Source organism: Varroa destructor, unplaced genomic scaffold, assembly GCF_002443255.2.
Source record: "Varroa destructor unplaced genomic scaffold, Vdes_3.0 BEIS01000001.1, whole genome shotgun sequence".
NCBI lineage: Eukaryota > Metazoa > Arthropoda > Arachnida > Mesostigmata > Varroidae > Varroa > Varroa destructor.
In genome coordinates, this window is record NW_019211454.1 from 63,736,662 (window position 1) to 63,748,366 (window position 11,705).

Consider the following 11,705-nt stretch of genomic DNA (forward strand, 5'->3'; position numbering starts at 1 on the left):
TCTCTCGGTCTCCCTCCTGTAGCCTTGACTTATATGCGAGATAAAAGGGAGCGCGTGAAGAAAACTAAGGAAAGGGTAAAATGAATCCCGTCCCTGTAACGGTGGCTTCCCTTGGCTGGTTTAAAATCAGTGCTGGGGTTGTATAAGGAAAAAAGCAGAGAGCGGTGTAACTTGGCTTCTACGAAGACCAAGAAAGAAGTGCGAGACGAGTGAGGGGGGAAGAGTATATAGCAAAGAAGATAGGCTTGGCAAGGCCCGACAGCTCCAACAACCCCCTTGACGGCTGCTCCCATTCTTCTTGACGATAAACGAACTTTGCTGCATCGTTCGTACACACACAAGCGCATGACTCCACACACAGACATACAGGCACTAACGCACTTACGTGGTACTACAACCAGGAACGAAACGAAAACACGAACCATTCACCCATGTGTACGAATCTACAATGACTGGAACGAATAAGAAAACCTGGCCTCGACAAACAGATAGAAGCAAAAAAGGCCGAAAGCACGTTGAGAGAGGCTGAAATGAAGAATACAAAAGACGAACCTTTCGTTTAGCCTACGAAGTGCTTATATTTACATATGTTACATAGATGAATGCATAAGGATGAGAAAAAAGAAGAGTTTGCGGTCGTTGCCTTCCAAATCGCTTAGATTTTGCAGTGCACTGAAATAAAGTTTCAACATTGGCGTTGATTTTGCCACCATCGCTCTTGAAGGTGAGATGCGCGAGTGATCGGAGAAACTCCTTGGTAAACTGATGGAGGTTGACCAGATAACCTGTCGTGTCAAGGCGAAAGTCAGAGCACGAAGGGGAACGGTTTATTCGCAGGCGCAGAAGCAGCGCCGACGCGCGGCTTTTCGACTTATTGATGCAGAATGAAGAGCTTGCCCATTTAGTCCTCGCGTCTGTCGATCAGAGAAGAATAATTTCCTCCTGTTGTATGAGTGATGCGGGCTCGGGGAACGATAGGTCGACCTCAAACGCCGGGTAGTCTTGCTCGCGCTTGATGCGAGCATAGATTAGGAGTCCAACGATTAGGTAATTTCTGAACGAAACAGATAGGTCAAGTTACAAAACAATGATAGTAACCTATTCAAAACGATCATTATAGTGAATAAGTTAGGACATATGATCAAGCAATAAAATTTAAATAATACGCATTTCGTGGTTGTTTTTTAGTTTGAAAATTATTCACAAAGTAACGCACTGCATATAAGCAGTAGCTATTAGTGTAAAATTATATAGCGTAAGTTATATATTGTGTGCTTCTTTGCGCATAAAAGTATAACATATGTAAGATTACTTACACGGCAAGTACTATAGACATTACGCCTGCTAGTATGGGGAGCCATATGTCGCCTCCATGCTGGTACACAAAGCAGAGGATGGCCAGCGTTGCGTAGAGACCGGCTTTCGGGAGGAAATCTAAACATCGGACGCATCTCCACCAACGCCAGGCCTCTGATCTATTGTGCATCTCTAACCAGAAGTCGACGAAGAACGCCAGCTCGAAAACCGTCGTCAGCAGGGCACAAACTCTGTTCAATAACGAATCATATAGTTATTCACTCCAGCTACTAGCTTTATAGAAATGACATTAGTGGCAGAAATGCTCAACAGAAATGGCAGAAATGGAAAAAAGAGTGGCGCTAATTCAAAAGTACCAATGCAAGAAGCTAAAGTGTGCATACTTTGTACCTATCCCTGCGATTACAATGAAGCTTTCTGCTGCAGCTTGCTTGCAGTTTATAGACCTTTTTCTTTGCGACCGTCTGATCTCAAGGGGACTCAGTCATCGACCTCGTGCCAGCTCTATGGGACGACACGTGAACGATACATACATATATATCTCGATTGACAAATACCTATCAATGGTAGATACATTTAATACTAGCGGGGCTTGGTCCAGTTTACTATGTGATCGATCAACAGACAGACCTGATGAGCTCAAAAGCCTTAGAGAACTACAGTCAACATGTATTTTGCCGGCTACGGTTGAAATGTACACCACCTGTAAAATACTAGCACATTCAGATTCGATATTTGAATTGTCTTCAATTGTGCTCATTTAATTCCATTATACTGGCAATGATATATTTAAAAAATAGTTAATTTGTTATTTACCACACATGAATTGTTTCGCCTCTCGACAGTGAGTTTGCGCATTAACTATCAACCATAGAGTACTAATAATAGATTTGCCCTTCAAAAGAGATTGTCCCTTGTCTACGCGACCCAAGCTCTTCAATATCAAACTTCGCTTTCTTTCTTTCTTTCTTTTCTTTTTTTTTTCTAAAGTTACCATCGCGTCAAGCAGCGCATCTTAAGCGGATGCAGTTGGCCGGTCCTGAAGCACGCTTTCATCATCTCCGAGTGTTTCGCCGTTTCTGATAGTTGTTCTCAACAAAGCACAATGACAATCAGCGCGAAACAGCGTCTTTTTCATTAAACCGTAATACAAATATCAGTCTCTTAAGTGGGGCGCATTTTTTCCATATTCACTAATGTATTCTAAATGTAACGCTAACGTCAATCATCTCAGCAGAACCTCAGCATGTGTTCGAAAAGTTCGGGAATTGAGTGTGAGGGGAACGTATTCACTGGTCCAATGGCAAACGCGTTCAATAAAATTTGCCAGAATAACAGCGACCCTAACACATGCACTTATAACAGATACAAACGCACAAATGAGAGCCCATAATGTAGATGTAACGGTTTTGTGTAATTATTTCGAATCTATTAAGGGCTTTCAAAGGGTTCGTTAGATCTATGAATTCCGACTTTGAAAAGTTTGACTCATTTCTTTGAGCTGGTTTAAAAGATGATACGTAAGAAATACTATCATTTGCTGATGCTTTCCCAAAATGTTTGAAAAGATTGTATTGATCTTTAACTCAAATAACGATAAAAGTGAAATCGTCGTTGCAAACAGCTCTACCTTTTCCTATCAGTACAATTATAAAGCGGAGCGATAATCCGACACACTTTGCCACAGGGTAAGGCCGTTGGGGCATTTAGCGGCAATCGGAAAGGGATGAATCGTTATTGGCTGTCCGCTCCATAGGCCTTATTTCTTAGACCATAGCACTCGCTATAACGTTGACTTAGATTCTAATGTGATCGATGAGATTTATCTATTTGAACGCGTCGAACAAATCCAAAATTAGACCTGTTTTAATGTTAATTTTCTAATGTTATCCTTAACTGCTCAGATTGTGCTAGCTTTCTCCTACGTTGTAAGCTTAATAGCTCAACACGTGTAGTATATAGCGGTTGCCGAAAACACGAATACTAATTGCCTTTGTTCTCTCGGCTCGTTGCGTCTATCAGAAGAGAGAGATAGTTCTTGCTTCTTTTTAATACCATTATACATGTATATATATATATATAGGGTAATTTCCATTGATATGGTTGTGCGAAAGGTACAAAAAATAGAGAAGCTTCATTTACCTGTTTATACTAAAATAAGAGTGAGCTAATCCAGAGTTTGCCTAACTATCTTATAACTTAACCTAACCTATCTTATAGTCTATTGCTTTGACCACAGAAATAAAAAAAACCTCTCAGAGCTGTTCGCCAGACCCGAAACTCGGTGATTGGGTGGCAAGTACAATACAGTGAAGCCCTTGTTGGCATTTAGTTGATTATTTTTGTCTGCGAACATGGGTCTATCTTACTTTACCTTGCTCGTATTGAATAGGATGAGAGTAACTCGCACGAACGCGTCTTCAGAAGTAAGTTTCTTAGAGATATTATACTTGCTTTCTTATCGTTCAACAAAGAAGTTCGATGAAATGAAAAAAAAATACTCCGCTGTCCCATCTAGCCAGAGGGGGATGGGTTTATATTGGCCATTGCATTTGAAGCATGTGTAAAACCAATTGCCGTCGATACTGACTCTATAAGAGTAACTGAAGGTAATAGGTGGCCTCAGAATACAACTCGACTTTTGTAGGACGGGTCATACGCGTTATCTTGGGTTGCAGAATAAGTGTTAACCGTTTTTTACCTAGCTGGGCTTGAGATCACGTATTTTAAATAAAGTGCCACGAAAAGCTGTGCGTCACGTAAATTGATGCAAAGAAAATAAGTCAACCGTATTTCCATCTACGTAAATTTACAGAGCTGAAACGAGATCGAGCTATTTCTAAAACGGTCGATCACGGGTGATGAGAAACAGAGCATATGAAACAATAACGTGTAAATAAACAAAAATGTGCTTCACAGTCGCTAGCGAAACCAACGCTGACGCTTATAAAAAGGTGTTCTAATGTGTTAGATAAGATAGAAACTAAAAACTGTGCACAATGTCCTGGATTTCTACTGTCCATAACTCACAAGTTTACAGCAAGTCATCGGAACAGATCAATCCAAATCTGAGAAGAAAAAAAGACATCGTTTTTTGCTGTAACAATGCCAGACCACATACTCCTTCAGCTGATCGGCAAACATAAAAAGAACTAGAATGTACTTGTTATATAGCCCAGATCCTACGCCATAAGGACTATCGTACGCTTTGGCCTCAGCAGGACCTTCTTAATAGTGTTCATTTAGCTTCAACAAAATGCAAATGCAAAAGTCACTTTTACAATGTTTCTTCTAAAAAGGATAGACATTTTACAATGACAGAATTATGGTCTAAAAGAAATAATCGATCAAAATAGTGCATAGTTGGTTTCGGATTTTTATTTTAAAACGGAAAAAAACAAAACATATTCTCCAATTTTGACAACAAGCTGATATTTTAAGTAAAATTAATCACCTACGTTCCTAGTTGTTCTACCGCATATCATCAATAACGTCTATAAGTAATTACTTTTGACAAAAATGACAACGTATCACTCGGACAAGATTATACTGCCGGCATATTGCGGAATTTCTTATATTTAATTGTAATCTATATAAGTTTAAGGTTAAGTTGAATCTGGGGAACGGTGTACGCATAGTCATTTGTGTTTCTTCTTCATTTTTCGAATTTTGCCAATAATTGGCCCATACTGCGGAGCAGAACTTCATGAAGATCATGAATCATAGTATTTGACATGCCTAATTCGGTGGTAAATCAATATAACGCATCACTTGTTCTATCCAGAATGACAGCTCCTTCTATGGAGAGAAGCATGTTCTCTTTGGCTTTGAAGGATTGGCTTTTTTGGACGAAACCGTTAGTTATAGATTTGTTGTTCTCTTGTAGTATTGGTTGTTTTCAACGATAGCTGTTAAGGTCCCATCGTACAATTTTTACAAAGAATAACTTGTTTTTGGTCTTTTTTTGAAAATCTAATTTTGGGACAAATAAAATAATCATAGAAAAATTATATTTATCATTATTTTGTTTCTTCATCGTTTAATGGCAGCTCAATAGAATGCAAAAAATACTTAGCCATACACTAAAGCTTGCCTTTTTAAAATCTGCTCAAAGAAAAAATCAAGTTATTCTAAATTTCCGCCCATTAGCACCTTGGAATTTGTGAAAATTTGATTGTAAATTTTTTAATCCGTCAGCGACAAAAGTGTCTTCAAATATTATTTTCTCTCTCTCTCTCTCTCTCTCTCTCTTGTATATATATATATATATATATATATAAGAACGAGTAGATTTATGCAATCGTGAAGCATGTTCGGTAAACCACAGTGAACACATTTATTATGTACGTGTGCATTCGACCCTGTAACCTCGAGTGCTCCAATATCGTCATGGTACGACGTTTTTCTTCACACATTTCCGTTACGCAACCGTACTAATTCATGCTCTCTAGCCTTTTATAAAAACCAAGAGTAACTTGCTTGGTAAGGTCTGGCCTAGTAATGTATGTGTGGACATGAGAAGGGAATTCTTCCGCGATTTTTTTTTTACCTAAACCTAAGTTCATTCGTTTCAAACAAAGCTCTCCTTACCTTCACATGCTTTGCCTACAAATAGATATGAGCTCATAATGCAGAGACTTATCTTTATGATAAAGGACGTCACGACGTCGTACGGACGACTGCATTCTCATTTAAATAAAAAGCTGTTCCCTTTTGCATAAACTGGCTGGTTTAGTGGATAAACTTAATGGTAATTGCACCCCTGGGAGGCATAATAAATAGAAAATCAAATTAATCTTTAAAGGCTCGCTGGTCTTTTCAACTAAAATTGACAACATCTTCAGGAAAAAGTTGCTTTTGTGTTTTATATATATATATTATGTGATAAGTCATAAAAATGTTTCAACGAATTACTTGTGGTATTGCCGCGAACCTCTTTTAGTTTATGTAAAATATGAGCAATAAAAAAAAAAAGGTACTTACGTTAGGAAGAATCCCAGCGCACTGTGTCTTACGATCAGCTCAATCGAAACTCCCCATAGAACTGCAAATGGCCAAGTAGGTATCATTAATATCTAATTATGTTCAAATATTAGAATCTGCTTGGTGAGACTCATAGAACGTTCAAGTTGCATTTGTGATCAGAAAAATAAAATATATTTGTTGTATTTTTAAGGCTGAAGAAGTTTTTAAATGCGGATAGTTATTACAATGGACTTGCAACGGCTGACGCCATTGGTGCTAATTCTGGTGCTTTTCTGCGCACCCGAATTAGCTCCACGAAAGTCGGAAAGTGTCTATGTCTATCAAATATGCATTGGCTGAGTTATATAAGAACGTTGGAAATTTACGATGTACGAAGGTTCTCCAGAGGAGGGCGCATGCAGCTGAAAGTAGGACTGAAATTCAGCTCAACCCGGCACCTCGGTTTACTGTATTCAGTAGTCTCCATTTGGAAAGCAGCTTATAGCTTAACTGTCACATATTCACCCTTTAACGCAGCTTTCAACTGAGAAACTTGTCTCCAATTGCTAGGTGTGCCGGAGACCATTTCTCAGAAGGCGTTCGAAAAGAGTTTTTGCATTGAAAATGGGGAGGTCGGTATGACTAAGCCAAGCAGGCAGCAACTGCAAATGATCTCCGATATATTAAGGCAGCGACACAGATCCGACCACTTTACTTCTATTCATCCGAGTAAATAGAGATACATGTATTTTCTTCTTTAGCTGAGATGATTCGTGATGTCTGTAGTTATATGCCAACAGCGTTAACTCTACCTATTCAAATGTGGCGTGTTTCTTAATGCTCTAAGAGCTGTTTTATCTAAATTTATGAGAGGGCTGACAGGCTCCGAGCTGCCGTCTCATCTTATCTATCTCCACTCTTCCTAACCAAGCGTTCGGGAAAATATTTGATCAATCTTTTCTGCCAACTTTATCTGGCCCTGCTTCATTAATGCGTGCTATGAAAAACGCACATGCTGAAGGATTCCAACCAACTTTAAATCCAATCTAATAAACAATATGAACTTACCCAATAGCGAAGTTATCCAATAAACTTAAGTACGTGACATGTTCCAGAGATTAACTGATAGCAATTTTACTTTATTTTTGTAAAGCAGTAAGTCCGTCGATGCTTCAGAAAAGCCTAGTTGCATACAGGTTTGATGACTTTGTTGTTGGAACAAGCTTACCGTGTCGACAGAAATGTCCACATGCCTAGTATTGAGTCCTGCAAGGCAATAGTCTTCGACTTCTGCCCATGTTTGTAACTGCTATAAAAAGGTTTTGTATAGGGATAATAATTGCCTGTGTCACGTCAGCCGGTCACTCATAGGATCCTTTTCAAATAAATATAATGAAACCTTTGTCTGCAAAATTTAATTCGGCCAAGGCTGATTTAATTATCGACAGTGCCCAGTTAGTTACCGCAGGTCCGTCCATTACAAGAGTTCCAGACGAGCATTTGTCTAATAATACACATCTAAATGAGCCGGTTACCAAACTACAATGGCAAGGATATTGGCGACTAGTAGGTCCCTTGAGTTTAAAAGCGGCTTTCGTTATATTGCGCTTCCTGTGGTTCTCACATGCCTTGACCTTGGATGTAGCAATAGAATCGTGTTTATTTTAGTATTTAAAAAAAGTACCAAAAACAGTAAACGATAAGTGTATAGATAGGCCAACGCAGATTTGCAATCCTAAAAATACTGAACAAAGCTGCGCGTTATATGTTGTATTGAATATGTAGAAATTGAATTACACTATGAATATTTTGCAATTTAATACAATTTGTGACGATTTAATGATCATACTTCGTGCCACTAGAAGCTAGCTTATTGGCTCGGGCTAAATAGACGCTCTTGCTTATGGGTTACAGCAAGCTTCCATCATTTCTCGCCATTAGGACAGATTGTTTACTAGTATTCCTACACTATACATTAAAACGTCACTACCATATATTCAAATTAACAGGAACCTATATTGTACCTCAATTTGGACACAATTTACGCATGTTCTTGAGTTCGAACAAAGAGACGCAGAGCATTTGGCTATGTCAAAGTACTACCTAGGTGTCCGATGGACCTAGAAAACACAAAATATCCTTATTAAACGTTACATTCTCAAACTCACGAGCTAACGTTTAATAGTTTTGTATAGTAAGCAGTGTAACGTGTATATACATAATGAAGAATTTTATTTACACTGAAAAACAATTAACAGACGGACTGGAGTTTGACTGTATTACACTACTACGTAATTCCTCTAATTTCTGTGAGGAACGCAACTTTGGCTGAATTGCTTAGCAAGAAGAAAAGAACTAAGAGAAGAAAAAATGGTCGAAACCAAATCATACCGTTACAACAAATTGCCTACCATACGTCTTCTCTGTTTCTGCTGATCTTTCGCTTTTTTTTCTCAGGTTCAAACGCGCTGGCCCTGTTTCCGATAATCAAACGCGGACTTTGTCGCTAATAAACTAAGGATGAGCTTTATAAACTTATCAATCACGGGCGCGTGGCCACTGTTTGTGGTAAAATATTTCTGTAAATGTGACTCACTCTAGCGGCGTGAGGCGCTTTATTGTGGAAACGAATCTGACGCTCGGGTTTGCCTAAATGGCCTCTAACCTGCTGTTGCCTTTTGAATAGGCTTTGCTTTTGATGTGGGTTCTAAAAAATAGAATGCTAATAGAATATGGTAACTTTATGAAGGAGGGGCAAATACCCTTCGACAGTTTGACTCAGTTCCATTGTACAGTTAGGTCGTGAACTTGACTAGAACGATCAAATCAAGTGTTTATCACATTTTTATTTGTTGTAGCAAAAAAGCTGCCTTCTAGCAACGATACATGCTATCCGTGAAGACGATCCGTACCGAAGAGACCAATTTTACGAATAGTAGTAAAAAAAACGCGAAGACAATGCACCGTTTCTGAATAAGATTGTCCGAAACAATAAAGCTGCTTTTCATTTACATGGCACGATTAATCGACATAATTATATTTATTAAAAAGCTGTAAATCTGCACGTTATGCGAAAACGTTATGCACACTGACCAGGAGTTACAGTGCGGTGTGGTATTTCAAGTAAAGGATTAATTGAAGCATTATTTCTTGACAGTTTCTTGAGTTTACTGAAGTAGTCTGTTCTCAGCGCGCCTTCGCGAACACCCTGATGAAAACCTTAAAGTTAATTTCGAACAGGACGGAACACCTGCGCACGATCACCTTGATCCTGGACCATGTCTTGATGGGACTCTTCCAAAGGGGAAGGCCAACACCACAAGACTGATAAAACTATACGTTTAAGAGGCGCAATCGAGCAAGCATACGCTGTAACACCTAATAAAGTGTTTGCTGAAGCATATGAATGAATAGCTCGGCGTTTGCGAGCAGCCTATTAACCAGAATGCTTCACTTAGACGATAGGAGGAAAAGCTATATATTTTATATACAGATTCTTAGACAACTCAAATATGAATTACATTTACAATAGAAATAATACAAAGACCCGTTTGAAACGCGTATGCATTTTTTGCGACACCCTCAAAGTTGCAACAGTGCCCACCAAATTTCTTCATTAGGGAAAATTAGAAAAGCTTATTCGATGCCGTCAGCAGTTTAAGGGCAATTGGAATACTATATGCGTTTGTCTAGAGTTAGTTACCCTGACTATAGAGAGCTGTTATTGAAGTGGGTCGCATCTGCTAACTTCACATGTCTTCTAATGGAAACTACACTTTCGAAAGCTAATGAAAAAGTGTTAAGACACTTAAAATTTTATAACGAACTTCGCAGGCACTGCATCTCGGGTGCGTTTCTTCTGTGTTGCTATTGGGGCGCGCAGAATTAATGCAGGACCGCCTGGAACAGCTATCAGCATTTGCTCATCGCTTGACCACAAATAAAAAATGGATTTCTAACTTTTCATTTGATCTTAACGAAGTTAGCAAAAGCTGTGCACGGTCCCTTCGTGCGGTTGTTGTAAGCCAGGTGCGCAGTCTTAGTTCGGCCGCCCTACGTCCGAAGCATCCTGGTTCTGCACCGAGAAGTCTAATGTGACACTCTAAATTATGTACGCCTCTTACGTGTTATCCTTAATTAGTGACTACTATTAAAGTACCTCCTAACGATATTACGGGAAAGATACATTACCGCACGGATGCCTTACAGATTCTATCTACAAGGTGCTCATAAGTTTTTTTTTCATAATAGACTGCAATTATCTCTTGTCTGTTGTGTTGTGTCACATGTAGTTAGTCCGACTTTATACTGAGTGAAGAACCAAAGGAGGCTATTCTGGAAAGGTGCTTTTCCGACCGGCGCGTTCTGTCGTCTGTCACAAGAGATCCAATGAATGTCTGTTTCACGTTGTGCTAGATAGAAATGGTAGTAGTCGTTTCGTAGTATCTTGGCAGAAACAGTCGAGACCGGCTGTGTGGTGCGATGGCTCCCCAGTGGCTATTAAACAACCGAGACAAGATAGGGTGACTCACCGATGGTCGTGAGAACTCCAGTGAAGTGCAGTACTGGAATGAGGATGTCCAATAACTGCGCACTCTCTTCAACCCACAGCGGGCTGGTATCTCCATAGGTGCGCTCAAGCATTGTCACGACGATCGCTGTACGATACTATTCAGCTGAAATCTCTTGGTTTATCGAGTCAACGCCAAGATAGTATATACATCACACTAACGCTAACGAGTAGGCCGCTTATTTCTTCTTTATCACAGAAAGCACTAACTGCTATGTGGACGATCTCCGGAGAGTTACAGGTGTCGCAGATACGCACGTCAGCTGGGATGTTGGGGTAGTAAATTTTTTCTCGAAGCTGAAAACGCTTCTATTTAGTCTTTATATTTTCATCGCAGCTTTTTACTGTGTGGCTTTAACTAGCATGGCGTCTAACCAGGCTTAGCATAGCTAGATACTCAAATGCAATAGATAGTCAACAGACAAATGAGTCAAGAAGCCGATCAACATAAACGAGTCGCATTTATCAATTGTAGTACATACAATAGTCTTGTAGAGCTGTCCGTTAAAACATTGACGATCGTCTACAATCATTGAACAGAGACAGCCACTGAAAAGGTAAATGGTCTGCGGCGAAAGCTCTGAACTCAGATCACGACCCAGCCCGTTCGACAAGGGCCAATGTGAATGTCGAGTGCATTGGTGTCGAAACTCATCACCGAGATTTTCACGTATGTCTACGCTAAGGCTACGTAAGGCTACGCTAAAACGTTACAGTAGAAAAATACTTTGTCGGAAAATGAGTGCGTTCGAACTCAGATACGGCTAGAATTCTTGCGAGCACTGGGTATTTTAGCTTCCCAACTCGTTCGCTTACGATGCGTACCATCGTGCAATAAGGGCTGGTCGCTCTT

The 11,705-nt window shown here is 39.6% G+C and overlaps 1 protein-coding gene across 2 annotated transcripts; it reads right to left on the minus strand.

The window, feature by feature from the left end:
• Positions 1–553: 553 nt before the first annotated feature.
• LOC111246657 (uncharacterized) lies at positions 554–11,671 on the minus strand. Of its 2 annotated transcripts, XM_022796614.2 has the most exons (5): positions 11,335–11,671; positions 10,815–11,149; positions 6,301–6,361; positions 1,317–1,547; positions 554–1,054 (listed from the first exon to the last, which is right to left on the minus strand). In XM_022796614.2, exons 2-5 carry the CDS (start codon positions 10,924–10,926, stop codon positions 922–924), a joined length of 537 nt encoding a protein of 178 aa, XP_022652349.1. In that variant the 5' UTR covers positions 10,927–11,149; positions 11,335–11,671; the 3' UTR covers positions 554–921. The 2 variants fall into 2 exon arrangements, with proteins under 2 accessions (XP_022652349.1, XP_022652340.1); XM_022796605.2 differs by having other exon boundaries at positions 10,815–11,671.
• Positions 11,672–11,705: the final 34 nt, after the last annotated feature.

Coding starts and splice junctions, on each gene's coding strand:
- LOC111246657 (XM_022796614.2), bottom strand. CDS start 10,926: ATGCTTGAGCGCACCTATGGAGATACCAGCCCGCTGTGGGTTGAAGAG. Junction 6,362..10,814: donor TGGAGTTCTCACGACCATCG/GTGAGTCACCCT, acceptor GGCCATTTGCAG/TTCTATGGGGAGTTTCGATT. Junction 1,055..1,316: donor ATGTCTATAGTACTTGCCGT/GTAAGTAATCTT, acceptor TGTTTCGTTCAG/AAATTACCTAATCGTTGGAC.